An 18,751-nucleotide genomic window follows, 5' to 3' on the forward strand; every position below is an offset into this window, starting at 1 on the left:
AGCCGCGGCGCCGGCCACAGGCTGAGATTTAACCTGCTATGTCACAATGCCGGCCTCCCCAAAAAAGAATTTAAGATGTGAGGTCAAGGGATCTACCCTGCTGAACTCACACAGGAGGCTCAAGTCCCAGAGACTGTCTGGCAGCCAGTACTTCTCAGGTGCTCTCACACCTCAGTTTGGGCAGTAGAACTCTGATTGTGCAGCCTCGCCCTTATCGCCTGTGGTCCTGCTGGGGAAGCTTTTTTTCCTTGACCTTCGAGGAAGACAGTTACTTTGCCCCAAGGCAGTTTTATCTGTTTACTTAATAGATTACTCTTCCCTAAAAGGGGAAATTAAAATTTGCTTTCATAGATGCACTGATGCTATAACAATGAGAAGGCTTAGGCCAGGGCCAGCTCAGTAACTTTTAGCTAGAATAGTAGTTGTAGTATTTGCTATGTTGCACTTGAAGGATACTCAAAGGATACTCAAAATTAAGTATGGAGGGAGTTTAAAATGTTTGTGGGGGCCGGTGCTGTGGCATATGGGTAAAGCTGCTGCCTGAAGTGCTGGCATCCCATATAGGCGCCAGTTCAAGTCCCCACTGCTCCACTTCTGATCCAGCTCTCTGCTGTGGCCTAGGAAAGCAGCAGAAGATGGCCCAAGTCCTTGGGCCCCTACATCTGTGTGGGAGACCCTGAAGAAACTTCTAGCTCCTGGCTGTGGATTGGCGCAGCTCTGCAGCCATCTGGGGAGTGAACCAGTAGATGAAAGATTCATTCTCTCTCTCTCTCTCTCTCTGCCTCTATAACTTTGCCTTTCAAATAAATAATATGAATCCTTAAAAATAAAAAAAGTTTGTGGAAAATGGAATTAAGATAAATTTAAGTGGGTGTAAAAAAGTTTTGAAATCCATGCATGACTTTCTCCATAGTAGACATTATCCAGATACTTTTCTTTTTTAAATAAGTTCTTTTATTTAATTGACAGATTGCTCCCATCCACTGGTTCACTCCCCATATACCTGCAAAAGCTGGGGCTGGGCCAGGCCCAAACCAGGAGCTGAGAACTCAGTCTGGGTCTTCATGTGGGTGGCAGGGACCCAACCACTTGAGCCATTACCTGCTGCTTCCCAGGAGACTGGAACCAGAAACAGAGCCAGGACTCAAACCCAGGCGTTCCACTAGAGGAGGCAGTGTCTTAACTGGGAGGCCAAGTCTCCCATCCTGGAACTTTTTGAAGACCTCTTGTACATTATGATTTCAAAATTTTTTTTTGCACCAAAATAAATTTCATTCCATTTTCCAGAAACTTTTTGGATTACCCCGTCCATGTAACACTGGTTTGCAGTTCAAGTTAATCTCCCTCTTAGCTATTCTGCCACAAGCTTGCAGTCAGAAGGAATGTTCTGTGCAGGTGGGTGGTGCATTTCTCTCTCCACATGCGCGTATGGGCACGGGGAAGTCAGCGTGCTGGGCAGGCCCGTGCTGGTGCTCTGCCACAGATGCCTGCAGGAACTGGGACAGCTGTTCTGTTGTCACGCAGGGCAGGCTTTCTCTGTGGGCTGCAGACCACTGCTGGCCCAGGCTCCCACCCTGGGCGGGGTCGCGTTGTCTGTGCCCTGGGGTGCCGTGATGCAGCATGCAATTGGAAGAACCCTCTCTGACTTTCTGAACCAGCCAGCGTGGAGCAGCCGAAGCCTTGTCTGTGGATGGACAGAGGTGGGAGGACAGGCAGGGCACTGAGCCAGGCCAGGTGCCTGTCTTGTGGCTCTCTGAAAGCAGCAATTCCTAGATTGCCGGCACTGCTACTGTTCCAAGGTGAACTCTAGGTGCAGTGATCTGAACAAGGCTGGGTTGTAAAATCTGGTGTCCTGCACCGGTGGGTGTCAAGCCTTGGCAAGCGTGGAATCCCCTGGAGGGCTTGTTGGCTGGGCCCCGGGCCCTGGGGTGTTTGCTTCAGTAGGCCTGGGGGGGGCCTGAGCAGATAGTGTGGATATTGCTGGTTTGCAGTCTGGCTGCCCCTGTCACACTGCAAGCCCATAGCATTTGAGCTCACAGCTTAGCAGCCGGGGCCTTTTCTGTATCGTTTAGACAATGATAGTCTTGCCCTGCCTGCTGGGGTGACCTGAAGGGGGCCTGGAACTGCAGGTGATACCCCACCCACCGCTGTGAGGACTGAGGTGTCCCGTGCTGTCCTGCGCACCTGCCAAGGGCTGGCGAGAGATGCCGTATCTGGAACAAGGCACCACGAATGAGATCATGGATAGGGCTCACCCAGTGGGTGTAAGGTTCCTGCCCGCCCCACGCACAGCTCTGATAACTCACAGCCCCTCGGGGAGTTTCTGGATCGGTCCTTGCTGGTGCTCTCTCGCATTGGTGTTTTTGGGGCCGGCGGAGGCATTGCATCTGCTGGATCATCAGAACCAGCTGACTAACCTTAGTTAATCAGATCCTCTCAAGCCAGCCTGCACCGTCTTCCTTCATGGGATTCCCTTGTGCAGGAGCTTCTGCCTTCAAGTGTCAAAGGTGGAGAAAAGTCTCAGAGAACTTTCTGGAAGCCGTTTTGAGGCTTTTGTTGGGGGGAGCATCTGAAATGTCAGAAAACAGGAAAAGCGAGTTGGAGCACTGCCTATTGGGCCCTAGTGAAGGTGGAACGGCAGGCTGTGGTGCAGCTGGCGATGGGGCTCTGAGATTAGCCTGGCCCTCCCGGTCAGGAAGGGCCTTCTGTTCCCCTCCGAGGGGGATGTCCTGTATGCTCCCTGGGGCTGACACATGTTCATCAGAAGCTGCTCTTGCAAAGCTATGCTCCTCACGTGATGTCCTGTGGAGGGGAACTTCAGGTCCCAGAGGGTGGCCGCCTCTGTCCACTGAGTTCCCAGCCGAGGTGAGAGGGGCAGCGTGTCACCCCTGCACGGGTCAGGCGGGCTGGGGTTCCTGCCCCGCTCCATCGCTACTTCTCTGTGACCTTGGGCAAGTGAACAACCTTCCAGCTTCCGTTTCCTCATTGGGAAGAGTGATACCTATCTCACCAGGCAGCGGGGTGACTAATCAAGGCTGGGCCTGCTAGGCGGACAGTCAGCACGTGAACCTGCCATGGCTTTGTCTCGTGGCTGGAGCTGAATGCAGGGCCAGCCTGACTCTCCTATGTGTGAGCCTGGAGTGAAGACGGACGGGTCAGAGAGGAAGAGGAGGAGTGACTGTCATCACAAGGGTTTGCTTTTGCTAATTGCAGGTGGCACTTGAAATCGATTTAGGTGGGGCCAAGTGGTTTCCCCACACTTTATTTTGGGGGAGAGATGGTTTCCTCTCGATGTGACCTACAACTTTGCTGACCTTTATTATTATTATTAAAGATTTATTTATTTATTTGAAAGTCGGAGTTACACAGAGAGAAAAGAGAGGCAGAGAGAGAGAGGAGAGAGAGAGAGAGAGGTCTTCCATCCACTGGTTGACTCCCCAATTGGCCGCAATGGCTGGAGCTGCGCCCATCCAAAGCCAGAAGCTTCCTCCAAGTCTTTCCATGCGGGTGCAGGGGCCCAAGCACTTGGGCCATCTTCTACTGCTTTCCCAGGCCGCAGCAGAGAGCTGGGTGAGAAGTGGAGCAGCCAGGTCTCAAACCTGTCGGTGCCCTTATGGGATGCCAGCATTGCAAGTGGCGGCTTATCTGCTACGCCAAAAGCGCTGGCCCATCGCTGACCTTTTTATTCCTGGGACCCTAGAGAGGCGAGATGGGGAGGAGGGACCATGGGGGCGGGGCACACCTTGGTCTGGGGGAGGAAGGCAGAGGCCCAGCGGCCTAGGGGAGCCCCTGAGCTGCCCAAAGCAGCAGCTTCTCCTCTTCCTCCCGGTGTCCTTCAGGATTTAGGCTGTCCCCATGAGCTCCCTGAGGAGTGTTATGTGTGGTCACAGAGGTTTTTTTCCCTCACAAGTGACATAATCAGAAGCCATCTGAATGAGCATAGTACGTTTTGAATAAAAATGTGCCCTCACCATAATTACCTCTGGTGAAACCATCTTGACCTTCTAGAAGCGCGGCAGTGCTCTCCTAGCCAGGCCCTGTGTGTCCCCTGCACTGAGTGTCGCGCTCCTTGAGCACTGGAATCAGAGGAGTCCCAGGCATCCCTGGGTCAGGGGAGTGTCTTTCCCCGCCCAGCCTCCTGCGGCCCTGCAGCTCCCTTCACAAAGTCCAGCTGTAGGGTGTCAGCAGGGCAGCACTTCAGGAACACGCCCTGGGGAAGGGCAGCACGGCCCACTGGGTCTCCTGCACTCTGCAGCGCTCGGCTCGGCTCGGCTCGGCTCGGCTCGGCTCGGCTCGGCTCGGCCCGGCCCGGCTCGGCCCTGCTCGGCTCGGCCCGAGGCCCCTCTGCTTCTCAGCAGCAAAGCCAGCATTTGCTGTCAAGTGCCATAGGCCGAAACTCGTGCTTCCCCTCCGTGCCTGGTTTAAGACAAACCCCCCCTGTTTGTGTCTTCACCCCGCCTTGTTCCGCTGACTGCTGTATAGAAGGAAACCCGCTTGTCTTTCTCAGGTTCTGAAGCTTCAGAAACTTTCTGTGGTGCTTAAAATGGTATTTCTCGCTCTTGTTAGTTTTCTTCGTAAATACCCCTAGCTACACTGTCTTGTGTAGCTGGCTGGGGATAGGTAATGACGGTGAAACTTGTAAATCCCTCTGGCCCACTGGGAAAAGCCAGCTGGGGACTCCTTGTGTAATTGTTGGTACCTACCGGGGCACGGCCCCACAGAAGCAGCCGCTGCCAGCTGTGTGCTCACTTTGCATGGGTGCCACGAAAGGGTTACAATCAGCCATATTTCAGCTTTTTAGGTAGCAGCAGGGAGTGGGGCATAAAAAGGGAAAAAATGGCTTCCCACCTTGTATTACAGATAAAGTGTGCGTCTGCACTGCTCAGCTTGTTTGAGGACTGGCTGCTGGTTGTTTATCTCTGAGTCTGGCGTCACTGCTGGGTGGGGTGTGTTTGTTTTCTGTTTTCTTTTGTATGAAACTCTTGGGGGATTGGATCATCCTTGCCCAGCCACCATGCTAGTGCCTTTTTTGTGAGTGCTGCTCAAGGGAGCACTACCTTGGGATATTAAGGCATTTTTTTTTTTTGGATTTTTTTTCCCCATTGGTCTGATGTACCAAAATTTACTTTTTTTTTTTTTTTTTTTTTTTAAGGTTTATTTGAAAGGTAGAATTAGAGAGAAGGAGGCAGGGGCAGGGAGGACAAAGTCTTCTATTTGCTTATTCCCTCTCCAGATGGTCATAATGGCCAACGCTGGCCCAGGCCGAAGCCAGGAGCCTCCTCTGGGTCTCCCATGTGAGTGGCAGGGGCCCAAGCACTTGAACCATCTTCCACTGCTTTCCCAGGCCATAGCAGAGAGCTGTACTGATCCGAAGCCAGGAGCCAGGAGCTTCTTCCGGGTCTCCCACACAAGTGCAGGGGCCCAAGCCCTTGGATCTTCTGCTGCTTTCCCAGGCCATAGCAGAGAGCTGGGTCGGAAGCCGAACAGCTGAGGTTCACCCTAGCTGCATTGTGGGAGGCCTGTGTCGCAGGTGGCAGGTTGACACAATGCCAGCCCCTATGCAGAGGGTTCAGGTCCTGAAAGATCTGTGCTGGGGAGTGGAGTCGGTGGCCAGGTGGGTCCAGTTCTGCTGACTCTGGAGCTAAAGATCAGCTCCGAGTGGCTCCTCGGTGCACGCAGTGGAGAAGTGGCTCACAGTCAGTGAGGGAACCTTGAAGCAGCTCACCCTGGGCTCTCATTTGTGCCAGGCACTTGCTGGGCCTGGGAGACTCAGGGAGGCAAAGCAGGAGCTGCCCTGCCCGGGTGGCTGCTTTCCCCTGGTCAAGGTCTTTGGGAAAGCTCCAGCTCCCTGAGCCCCAGCTCGCTCAGGAGCAGTGTTGACCTGTGAGGTTGTGCCTAGCACAGATCTGTCCATTCGTATCTGGCACATAGGTTCAGCCCAGTGTCTCCTGAAGGTAGAGACAGGTGGAGAAGCCATTTCCCTGTGAGCCAGCCGTGGTGGTTTGGCACAGCACTAGCACTCCGGCCACTGGTGTGTAGGTACAGGTATGGGGAGGTAGGAGGCAGGCTGGTGCCTCACCCAGCAGCGGGGCCTCTAGGAGGTGGTGGCACTTGAGCCACACCCAGCTAAGGTTTAACTGGCAAACAAAGCAGAAGGGCATTCCAGACAGAAGTCTCCAGAGAGACACCCAGGCTCTGCTGAAGCTGCTGCTGGGAGGGGAGAGGCCCTGGAAAAGTTAAATGGATTTTTTTAAGGAGCCAGTTTTCTAAAATTCTGATGAAGCTCCGGGATCTGAGCAGGCCTTTGGCTCGGTGGCATGGTCGGCCCGAGAGCTTGGCCCTGAGCCCTGTTGTAAGGAATTCAGTGGGAGCAGAGAATGGTTCCCACCCAGGCCCCCTGCCTGGGATCTAAGCACACTTCCTGGAAGCCCACCCACTGGCTTTGCAGTTGCTGCCAATTCTGCTTGCAAAGGGAAACAGGTTCATTCCTCTGTGTACTTGGAGGGGCGGGTAGATCCCTTGGTGTGTGCTGTTGCTATCATAGGAGAGCCACAGTCTGTTTTAATGCTTTGAAGAATAGAAACTTCAGAGGTGAGGTGTGCATACTGCAGGGAGACTTGATGCCAATCCTAATTGCAAGGGTTTCTAATAGCAAAAAAATCCAATTAAAAGTACTGTCAGGGGCCAGCCCTGCGGCATAGCGGGTAAAGCCACCGCCTGCAGTGCAGGCATCCCATATGGGTGCTGGTTTGAGTCCCGGCCATGCCACTTTCAATCTGGCTCTCTGTTGTGGCCTGGGAAAGTAGTAGAAGATGGCCCAAGTCCATGGGCCCCTGCACCCATGTGGGAGACCCAGGTGAAGCTCCTGGCTCCTTGCTTCAGGTCAGCACAGCTCCAGCCATTGTGGCCACCTGGGGAGTGAACTAGCAGATGGAAGACACTGTCTCTCTCTTTCTCTCTTTCTCCCTCCCCCCTGCTCCCGCCTCTCTGTAACTCTGCCTTTCAAATAAATGCGTAAATCTTAAAAAAAAAAAAAAGTGCTGTCATCCACACATTGCTATGAAAATTCTTTGATTGGACATAATGGCCTCACTTGCAGAATTCAGCATCTTCTGAGTTGTTACCTGTTCAGAGGCAGCATGGTGAACGTGGTACCTCATCATCCATGTCATTGGACATCCAAACAACTCTACAGGGGACACTGCTTGGGACACCTGCATCCCATATTGGAGTGCTTGGGTTCCAGTCCTCACTGTGCTCTTGATTCCAGCTTCCCGCTAATGCACACACATCCTTGGAGGCAGCAGGTGATGGCACAAGTACTTGGATTCCTGCCACCTGTGTGGGAGACTCAGCTGGAGCTCCTGGCTTTGGCCTGCCCCTGCCCCAGCCCCAGCTGTTGCAGGCATTTGGAAAGTGAACCAGTGGATGATATCTCCCCTCCTCCATCTCTGTCTGTCTCACTGTCTCTCTGTCTCTCTGTCTCTCTGTCTCTCTGTCTCTCTCTCTCTCTCTCTGTGGTTGTTGTGGCCATTGGAAAATGAACAGTGGTTAGAAAATCAAGTTCTTTCATGCACACGCCCACTCTCTCTGTAACTCTGACTTTCAGAATAAATAAATCAATCTTAAAAAAAGAAAGATCTGGGGCCGGTCCTGTGGCATAGTGGGTAAAGCCTCCACCTGCAGTGCTGGCACCCCATATGGGTACCGGTTTGAGTCCTGGCTTTGCCACTTCCAATTTGGCTCTCTGCTATGACTTGGAAAAGCAGTGGAAGATGGTTCAAGTCTTTTGGCTCCTGCACCCACCTGGGAGACCCAGAAGAGGGTCCTGGTTGCGGATAGGCTGTTGCAACCATTTGGGATGTGAACCAGCAGATGGAAAACTTCTTTCTCTCTCTGTCTCTACTGCTCTCTGTAACTCTTTCAAATAAATAAATAAATCTTAAAAATAAAAAAGAAGGCCGGCACCGCGGCTCACTAGGCTAATCCTCCGCCTTGCGGCGCCGGCACACCGGGTTCTAGTCCCGGTCGGGGCACCGGATTCTGTCCCGGTTGCCCCTCTTCCAGGCCAGCTCTCTGCTGTGGCCCGGGAGTGCAGTGGAGGATGGCCCAAGTTCTTGGGCCCTGCACCCCATGGGAGACCAGGAAAGGCACCTGGCTCCTGCCATCGGATTGGCGCGGTGCGCCGGCAGCAGCGCGCCTACCGCGGCGGCCATTGGAGGGTGAACCAACGGCAAAGGAAGACCTTTCTCTCTGTCTCTCTCTCTCTCTCACTGTCCACTCTACTTGTCAAAAAAATAAAAAATAAAATAAAATAAAATAGAAAAGATCTTTAGCAGGGGTTAGAGTTGTGTCACATCAGTTTAAACACTTGGGACACTGTATACCATAAAGGAGTGTTGGTTCAAGTCCTGGCTGCTCTGTTTCCCATTCAGCTCCCTGCTAACGCACCTGGGAAAGTAGCAGAAGATGGCCAGAATTCTTGGGCCCCTGCCACCCAGGTGGTGGACCAGGATGGAGCTCCTGGCTCTTGGCTTAGGGTGGCCCAGACCTGGCTGTCGTGGCCATTTGGGGAGTGAACCAGTGGATGTAAGATCTCTTTGTTTCTCGCCCTCTCTGTTGCTCCACCTTTCAAACAAGATTTCTTTTTTTGTTTGTTTTTAAAGAGGTTTCACAGAAGCTAGTTTGGGCTTCTCAATTTCTTCTGTGGCTTTAACGTTGCATTTAGCAGTGAATGGCTTAAGTAGAACCAGCAGTGTCCTTTGTGCCAGATCAGTGGTTTTCCAGGGGTGTTGCCCAGAGGGCAGTACCAGCGTTTACCTGAGAACTTGTTAGGAATGAGAGCCCCGCTCAGCTCCGACTCACAGCCAGCACAGATGAAGTGGCAGCTGGCTTTCCAAATGTGGGTGTGGATAGTTGTTTTACCTGATTACATCAGGGTGATTATCAGGTGGGAGTTTTCCTTCTTGGTCCTGTTAAACTGTGGCACTGTTTATGTGTTTATAAAAATACTGCTTTGGCTGTTACTGCTACTAATAAAAAGGTAGTCAGTGCAGGTTAACAGTATTTAATCAGCCAGGCAAATTCTAGATATTTTATAGATGATAATTTAAACTTCTCTCCCCTTTAAATTACAGTGGGATAAATAGTAACTGTCTCCGGGGCCTGTTTTTTAGGTTAAAAACGTGTCTGCGGGCACGCAAGACATGCCTCCACCACCTTCTGACTTCGTGGAGAGAGTGGACAGTTCCATGGCCTACTCGTCCAATGGCAAAGTGAATGGCAAGAGGCCATACCCAGAGTCCTACAAGTCCACGCCGCCGTAAGTAGCCACTCCCACAGCATGGGAGGAGGATCCTAGAAATGAATGTGTTTAAAACCAACTATTGTTCTGTGCCACATTCTTTAAAAAGTACCCAACCAGTAGTGCACGCACAAGCTGGAGATTGACTTCTGTGCTTTGCTTGTAGAGACTGGGGCTGCCTGGAAGACCAGCATGGGTCAGGTTTTATTTATTTGTAAGACCGAGTGACAGATACGGGGTAGTGGTGGTGGGGAGATTGATTGAGATCTTCCATTTGTTTGTTCACTCCCCAAAAGCCTGCAACAGCCAAGGCTAGGCCAGGCTGAAGCCAGGAGCCCGGAACTCCATCTGAATCTCCCACACAGATGGCACGAACCCAAGTCCTGGAGCCATCACCCACTGCCTCCCATGTGTAGGAAGCTCAGAGTAGCCAGGAATTGAATTGGCAGTCCAATACGCGATGCAGGTGTCCCAAGTGGCGGCTTAAGCTGCTGTGGCACAGTGCTGGCCCCTGTGAACTGTTTTTACTGTTTCTGACTTTGAAGTGGAGGTCAAGGTGAAAGGGAGGGACTGGGGGCTGGCGCTGTGGTAAAGCTGGTTAAAGCCCCGGCCTGCAGCAATGGCGTTCAATGTAGGCCCTGGTTTGAGTCACAGCTGCTCTTCTGATCCAGCTCCCTGGTAAGAGCAGTGGAGGATGGTCCAGTCCCACCCACGTGGGAGACCTGGAAGAAGCTCTTGGCTCCTGGCTTTGGATTGGCTGAGCTCCAGATATCGTGGCCATCTGGGGAGTAAACCAGCGGATGGAAGACCTTTCTCTTTCTGTCGCTACCCCTCTGTGACTCTTTCTTTTTTTTTTTTTTTTGACAGGCAGAGTGGATAGTAGGAGAGAGAGAGAGAGAGAGACAGAGAGAAAGGTCTTCCTTTTTGCCGTTGGTTCACCCTCCAATGGCCGCTGTGGCCAGCACGCGCTGATCCGAAGCCAGGAGCCAGGTGCTTCTCCTGGTCTCCCATGCAGGTGCAGGGCCCAAGGACTTGGGCCATCCTCCACTGCCTTCCCGGGCCATAGCAGAGAGCTGGCCTGGAAGAGGGGCAACCGGGATAGAATCCGGCACCCCAACCGGGACTAGAACCCGGTGTGCCGGCGCCGCAAGGCGGAGGATTAGCCTGTTAAGCCACGGCGCTGGCCAACTCTTTCAAATAAATAAAATAAATCCTCAAAAAAATTAAGAAGTTGAAAGCCAGTTCTACAATGGTATTAAAAAAAAGACTGAGCAGAGCTAAGTACAGGTGCCCTCTCACTTTGCTTTTAATTACCAGATCTCATTAATGGAAGGGGATAGGAGGTACACTTTCATTAACCCAATCCACATACATTTCCATTAAACAGATTGACTTCATTTGAATTCTGGTATTCAAGGAATCTTTAGAAAGTTCATGGAAAATGTGTGTTGCTTTTTAAAATTCCATTTTCTCATGAACTGTTTGAAGAACCCACATATTAGTCGATGTTTTTGTTGCTGTAATGAACTACTTTGAGGCAGGCTAACTTTACAGAGAAAAAAGGTTCATGTAGCTCTCAGTTTGGGAAGTCCAAGGGGGATGGCTTGGGAGTCGGCTTGGCTCTGGGGAGGACTCATGGCAGACAAGTGTACGTAAGAGGAGCAGTTGATCACCGCACAAACTGGACACAGTGAGTGATCAGGGGTCAAGCTTGCCCTTGCACCTGCCAGCTCCCGAGAGCGCCCCCTTGGTCCTCTCCAGTGATCCTAGAACCTCCCACAAGGCCCAAAGGTTCCACCACTTCCCATCCTGCCTCACTCAGGCCATGCCTATGAACTGCTGGACACGCTCAAACCCTATCCAGACTATAGCACACAGTGTCTCGTGTGCTCTGCTGGGCCGCCTTACCACTGGGGGTTGTGAAACCTCACACCGAGGATGTATCGCTTCTCTACTGATAGCCACCTAGTCACTCTTTCCAGGTCTCTCAGCATCTAGTTCTTAGCCTGCTAGTGGACTTTATGTAAATAGAGTAGTTTTTAAAGATTTATGAAATAGAGAGAGAGGCAGTGAGAGAGACAAAGAGATCTTCCATTTGTTGGTTCACTCCCCAAATGGACACAAATGCTGGGGCTGGTCTAGGGTGAAGCCGAGAGCCTGGAAACTCTGTCCAGCTTTCTTACATGGGTGTCTGGGACCCAAGTGCTTGGGCCATCTTCTATTGCCTTCCAAGGTGCATCAGTAGGGAACTGGATTGGAACTGGAGCACCTGAGACTTGAATCAGTGCTCCTTTGGGATTACCAGCATTGCTGATGGTAGCTTAATGCTGGCCCCTTCTTTTCCTTTTCATAATGTCACATAGTTTAGAATTTTTTTTAAGATTTATTTATTTTTGTTTGAAAGACAAGAGTTACAGAGAGGTAGAGACAGAGAGGTCTTCCATCTGCTGGTTCACTCCCCAGATGGCCACAATGGCCAGAACTGCGACAATCCGAAGCCAGGTGCCTGGAACTTCTTCCAGGTCTCCCACACGGGTGTAGGGGCCCAAGCACTTGGGCCATCTTCTACTGCTTTCCCAGGCCATAGCAGAGAGCTGGATCAGAAGAGGAGCAGCCGGGACCAGAACCAGTGCCCATGTGGGATGCTGGCACTTTAGGCCAGGGCTTTAACCCACTGCGCCACATTGGGTTACTTTAGAATTTTAAGAAAATCTGCTAATTAGAATTAATCCTGCATCAAAGGACAACAGAATTTAACTGGAAATTGTTACCGTTCTACCCTTACTAGGTGAATTTGGAAGAGCCCTATTAGGTACTCTCCTAACTATGCTGTCCACATCCCAGGCAAATTAACCATATAAATCAAGGAGGTGGCCACAATGTACAGCTTCCAAGGCAGGCTGACTCCTTATAGTGCCAAATGAGACCATTACTTGGTAGTAATAGGCTGTTAAAATAAGCTGTTAGGATCTGTATGCAAGTTAGAGGGATTATATACTAGGTCAGGTGAAAAGAGGAATTCACTGGTTCACTTCAGGCCCAGGGACACATCAAACTTCAGGCATGGCATATGCGTGCCATCTCTCATCTGTTGGTGTCTTTTTTTTTTTTTTTTTGGCCAGGCAGTTAGACAGTGAGAGAGACAGAGAGAGAGTTATAGACAGTGAGAGAGAGAGAGACAGAGAGAAAGGTCTTCTTTTCTGGCCGGTGCTGTGGCTCACGAGGCTAATCCTCCTCCTTGCAGCACCGGCACCCCGGGTTCTAGTCCCGGTTGGGCCGCTGGATTCTGTCCCGGTTGCCCCTCTTCCAGGCCAGCTCTCTCTGTGGCCCGGGAGTGCAGTGGAGGATGGCCCAAGTGCTTGGGCCCTGCACTCCATGGGAGACCAGGAGAAGCACCTGGCTCCTGGCTTCAAATCAGCGCGGTGCGCCGGGCATAGCACGCCGGCCGCGGCAGCCATTGGAGGGTGAACCAATGGCAAAAGGAGGACCTTTCCCTCTGTCTCTCTCTCTCTCACTGTCCACTCTGCCTGTCAAAAAAAAAAAAAAAAAAAAAAGAGAGAAAGGTCTTCCTTCCGTTGGTTCACTCCCCTAATGGCCGCTACGGCTGGTGCTGTGCCGATCCAAAGCCAGGAGCCAGGTACTTCCTGCCAGTCTCCCATGCAGGTGCAGGTACTTCCTGCTGGTCTCCCATGCAGGTGCAGGTACTTCCTGCTGGTCTCCCATGCAGGTGCAGGGCCCAAGCACTTGGGCCATCCTTCGCTGCCCTCCCAGGCCACAGCAGAGAGCTGGACTGGATGAGGAGCAACGGGGACAGAATCCGGCGCCCCAACCGGGACTAGAACCTGGGGTGCCGGCGCCGCAGGCAGAGGATTAGCCAAGTGAGCTACAGTGCCGGTCCTGTTAGTGTCTTGACGTTACTCTCGGTACAGCTTCTGCTGTGTCAGCATGGCCATCCACACTGCCACAGCTGCCCTGATCTTTCAGCCAGTGTTCAGAAAGTGAAATTTCTTTTCCTAAAGCTTCATATATCAGGGGCTGGCACTGTGGCGTAGCAGGTAAAGCTGCTGTCTCTGGTGACCGCATCCCATATGGGCACTGGTTCGAGTCCTAGTTGCTCTATTTCTGATCCAGTTCCCTGCTAATGTACCTGGGAAAGCAGCAGAGGGTAGCCCAAGTACTTGGGCTTCTGTGCCAACATCAGAGACCGGCTGAGGCTCTTGGCTCCTGGCTTCAGCCTGGCCCAGCCCTGGCTCTTGGGGCCACTTGGGGAGTGAATCAGCGGATGGAAGATCTCTCTGTCGCTCCCTCTCTCTCTGCAATTTTGACTTTCAAATAAAAAGGCAATAACAAATCAATTTTTTTAAAAAAAGGCTTCATATATCAAAATCTTTTTTTTTTTTGGCCCTTTATGGGTTATTGTCATCCTGGGGGCCAGGAGGATGGAGTTTTCCGAGTGGCAAAGCTTGGCCACATCTTCTAATAATGGTGGTAGCTCTGCAATACCTTGAGCATCCTCTGACAGTCACGGCACCAATGCTGATCGCCGACCAGTGTTGTTGGTTTCTCTTCCTTCGCTGGTACTGTGTGTCATCAGAAAAGCAGGGTTCTCCTGAATGTGTTTTCATTCAGTAATTACCTTGAACACCTGCCAAAGTCAAGTGCCCCTGGGGATACCAAGTCCACGCTCTCACAGAGGTTGCAAAACAGGGATGGAAGAAAGTCCACAGCAGCGATACCGAGAGTCAGGGAAAGATAACAGCCTTGCTGGGCGTGGCTCTGTGTGAGAATGAAGCAGGTGACAAAGGATGAAGTCAGAAGCTACCAAGGGGGACCTCTTGACCTTGGAGTCCATGTGAGGTTGAGAATGACCGTCTGGGAGTGAAGAGGGGATGCCCCAGGCAGCGGGGTAGCTAGCATGAGGATGTTTGTATTTTGATCTAATAGGACTTGTTACTAAAAGTAAGTTTGTTTTCTTTAAATTTGTCTGAGGGGCAGGGAGAGAGACAGAGTGCGAGTGAACGAGAGCACTGGCGCTCCCAGCTGCTGATTCACTCCCCAGACACCTGCAGTGGCCGGCCCTGGGCTGGGTTGAAGCTGGGAGCCAGGCTCTCAGTCTACGTCCCCCGTGAGGCTGGCGGGACTCAGTTACTTGAGCCATCACTGCTGTCTCCCAGGGCACACATTAGCAGAAGCTGGGGTTGGGAGCCAGCACTGGGCCATGAAGCCGTTGCTCCCATGGAGGATGTGGGTGTCTTAGCTGCTAGGCTAAATGCCTGTTGCCCCCAGCAGTCAGCTGGAACCTCGCTGAGTCTAATCATGTTCCCTCTTAGTTTATAAATACTTCTCTTACTAAATGTGTTGGTCTCAGTTTTCATGTTAGATCAAGTATGTTTCTACTTAGATGTTTAAAGGGTGTAGGAAGAAGGGAGATGGAAAACTTTCAAGGCAAAGATTTATAATATAAACATCTAACATTATGGGATTATAGCACGAGGCCTGCTGTGACTTTTTTTTTTTCTAATTTTGGTTGCGCTTTGCCTTCCTCCCTCACTGGCCTCCACTCCGCAAAGAGATCCACTGCCTTCTACAGGTTTTATTTTTCCACCTCAAAGCAAGATGCCTGGTTCCGAGCCCTTCTGGCAGAGTGGGAACTCGTTAATCATGGACTCATGGAGAAAGTCACGTTTGCCTTACAGTAGAAATAGCATTAGCTGCACACAAGGACACGCTCTCTGAATAAGATTTATTTATTTACTTGAAAGGCAGAGCTACAGGGAGAGAGGGAGAGAGAGACAAAGATATTCTATCTGCTGGTTCACTCCCCAACTGGCTGCAGCAGGTAGGCCTGGTCAGGTCAAAGCCAGAAGCCTAGAACTCCATCCGGGTCACTTAAGTGGCTGACAGGAGCCCAAATCACTTGGGCCATCTTCCGCTGCTTTCCCAGGGAGCTAGATTGGATAGTGGAGCAGCCGGGATTTGAACTGGTGCCCATGTTGGATGCTGGCATCTCAGGCAGCAGCTTAACCTGCTGTGCCAGGATGCTGACCCCTGGTGTTTTCAGTTTTATGAAACTGTATTTCTGTTACTCAGGAGTAGTTTATACTTGGCCACAGTTCTTGATTTTTTAATCCTGTGTTAGGCTTTGCTTGTAGCAGAAGCATAATTTGCAACTTAAAAAACTGGTACACTAGAAAAATAGTAAGTGCAAGGTTAACCCTTCCGTTCATTTTACAAGGCTTCAGGATTAACATAGTAATTTTTAAAAGAAACATTCATAACTCTTTCATTCATAAAAATGTAAGAGCTTTTTGGCATTTTCATTGCAATACTTAGTTTTTCAAAATCTTATCTTCAAAGGTGAATTGATGTAGGTAGTATAAAATTAATAGTATGAGGAGATAAGCTCTGACAGTCAGTGTTGGCTGGAACTGGAAGAACCTGTGGAGAACATCGTGATCATTGTCTTCCCGACAGCCTTTTGTGGAGGAGTCCCCAACAGCTCCTGCAGATCAGCCTCAACTTCCTAAAATGGAATCTGGCATCCGTTCTTCTTGGAAGCTTTTATAGGAGCTCCCTTTAAATCAGAGCCCAATGGATCCATTTCCTGTGTCCTGGAGGATTCTGCACACAGGAAGTGAGGGCTGTTCAGTTGTCACCCCTGGAGTGCATGCACCTGCCTGGAGCTGTCTCCTGGTGCCATCTGCAGCTGCAGGGCACTGGCAGGGGACACGGGGTGCCCCGAGCTCACTGAGCCGAGACTCCCCTGCTTTTTTTAGGGTACCCGAGGTGGTTCACGAGCTTCCACTGACGTCATCCATGGACGACTTCAGGCAGCCTCGTTTGAATAGCAGCAGTAACTTTGAGACACCTTCCAAAAGGCCTCCCGCCAAGGGAAGAGCAGGCAAGCCCAAGAGAACGGAGCAAGACCACTACGAGACGGACTACACGACCGGCGGCGAGTCGTGCGACGAGCTGGAGGAGGACTGGATCAGGTACGGGCAGCCACCCCCGACATGGCATCCCCTGAAGCTGGGGGCCATGGCCCATTCCCTTCTTTTTTTCTTTGCCCGCTGGGACTGGAGACTTTTTTTTCCCCCAAATGTTTTATTGTTGTTTTTCCCCTAGTGTGGTTTTGTAATAGATTGAAGTGGCGGGGATGTGTTTGGCTGTACCCATGTCTTCAGTCTCAGCAGCTCCCCCAAAACAGCTGCTGAACATCCCCAGCGCTTCTGTCGTCACCACCGTTCACCCCGAAAAGCTCCTGAAACAGAGGAGCTTCCTTTTGCTGGGTGTAACATTCCCAGCTTCCCTCTGGCCATGACTTTTAAGTTCAGCTTTGGTGACAAGACCAGAGTTTCTTTTAAGATTTAATCCAGGGGACTCTAGCGCCCAGTTTTGTAAACGACTGAAGGTAGCGGTTCCTTCACTTCCCCTGTGTCGGGGGTTTGCCACCATCAGCGCACTCGAGGATGGCGACACAGCGCGTGGGGAGAAACCCAGAGGCTGTTTCTCAAGGCCGTGGGAGGGTGGGGGGTGGGGGATGTGGGGAGGGTTGGGGGTCGGGGGTGGGGGGCGTGGGGGACTGGAGATGCTGTCGGAACTGATGCTTCTGAGCCCGCATCTCTCCTCGCCCCCTGCCGTGTTGGGCTGACTCAGCCATCAGTCTACAATATTTGCCCTTGTATCAAGAAAATGTAACCGAAAAGTCTCCGAAATCTTGAGTTCTTGTTTCTCTCTGAATCAAATCATAGAGTTCTCTCCTCTGTAGAGGGGGTACTGGGCTGTTAGATCCAGCATTAGAAAGGCACCGCTTCTGTGTAACTCAGTGTTTTCTGAGCGGGTGCGGTAGCTGCAGCGGCATCCCCTGCACAGGAGAGGCTCGGACGCAGCTTTCTCGTTCATGGAAGAACTTAGGAAGCAACTGTGAGGGGATTTCTCAGTATTTCCACACCAAATAAACTTTTTTTTTTTTTTTTTGACAGGCAGAGTGGACAGTGAGAGAGAGAGACAGAGAGAAAGGCTTGCTTTGCCGTTGGTTCACCCTCCAATGGCTGCCGCGGCCGGTGCGCTGCGGCCGGCGCACTGCGCCCATCCGAAGCCAGGAGCCAGGTGCTTCTCCTGGTCTCCCATGGGGTGCAGGGGCCAAGCACTTGGGCCATCCTCCACTGCACTCCCAGGCCATAGCAGAGAGCTGGCCTGGAAGAGGAGCAACCGGGACAGAATCCGGCGCCCCGACTGGGGCTAGAACCCAGTACCCAGTATGCCGGCACCACAAGGCTGAGGCTTAGCCTATTGAGCCGTGGCGCCGGCCCAAATAAACTTTGAAATTCCTTCATCTTATGAGCCTTTCCAAGTGCTCTCAGATGCTGATAGAAGTGAGAGAGTTTCAGTTTTCCTTTATGCGCCTGTGAATTACCAGATGCTTTTTATAGCAAACACACGTTTTTATATATGTACATTTTTAAAGTCTACTTCTATAATGAAAGGACCAAACAAACTTTTTCCACTTAGGAAAAACAAGACCAAAAATTAAACAGCCTGAAAACCACCTGTGATGGCGGGAAGCAGCCGTCGCGGGCGGCTGTGCTGCCAGGTGGTGGTCCACACAGGCTTTGGGTTCCACAGTTCCAGCTCAAGGACTTGAAACCCAAGTATCCCATTAGCATGTGGTATTGTGGATGGAGAATAAACGAGTGCCTGTGTCTTTAGCCTTAACTCTTATAAATGATCTTCACCTTAAATCCTAAAAATTACATAGGGATGAGCAGTAATACATAAAATGAGACCATGAATATAAATTAGTTGTATCCCACCCCCACCTCCCTGTAAGAACTGAAGGGAAAATAAAAGAATGTCATTTCCCTCTGCCGCCAGCTTTCTTACCTCAGAGCAAGCAGTGCGGGGTCTCTGTCTGCCAGGGAGCTCCGGCTGTCTGTGCTTGCGGTCATCTCCCTCTCGTCTCTTAGGGAATATCCGCCCATCACATCAGACCAACAAAGACAACTCTACAAGAGGAATTTTGACACTGGCCTGCAGGAATACAAGAGCTTACAAGCGGAGCTCGACGAGGTCAATAAGGAGCTTTCCCGTCTGGATAAGGAACTGGATGACTACAGAGAAGAAAGTGAAGAGTACATGGTAAATTCAGGCTCCACACTTGCATGATAGACACGGTAGACTTTGTACTATTGCTGACACAAATATTTGCTTGAAATTATTGATTGAAATTGAGGGTTCGATGATAGTCTTTTTTTTTTTTAAAGATTTATTTATTTATTTGAAAGTCAGAGTTACACAGAGAGAAGGAGAGGCAGAGAGAGAGAGAGAGAGAAAGAGGGAGGGAGGGAGGGAAGGTGGGTAGGAAGCAGGGAGGAGAGAGAGGGAGAGGTGTCTTCCATACACTGGTTTACTCTCTAGCTGGCTGCCATGGCCAGAGCTGCGCTGATC

General features: G+C 51.2%; 1 protein-coding gene across 2 annotated transcripts in view; it reads left to right on the forward strand.

Moving 5' to 3' along the window:
• The window catches only part of OCLN (occludin), a 72,534-nt gene that overhangs the window by 45,730 nt on the left and 8,053 nt on the right, over nt 1-18,751 (forward strand). For both annotated transcript variants that reach the window (XM_062212205.1, XM_062212204.1), the window contains exons 5-7: nt 9,177-9,322; nt 16,081-16,296; nt 18,271-18,442. In XM_062212205.1, coding sequence (XP_062068189.1) covers nt 9,177-9,322; nt 16,081-16,296; nt 18,271-18,442 — 534 coding nt within the window. The remainder of the gene's footprint in view (nt 1-9,176; nt 9,323-16,080; nt 16,297-18,270; nt 18,443-18,751) is intronic.

This window comes from Lepus europaeus, chromosome 15, assembly GCF_033115175.1.
Source record: "Lepus europaeus isolate LE1 chromosome 15, mLepTim1.pri, whole genome shotgun sequence".
Lineage (NCBI taxonomy): Eukaryota > Metazoa > Chordata > Mammalia > Lagomorpha > Leporidae > Lepus > Lepus europaeus.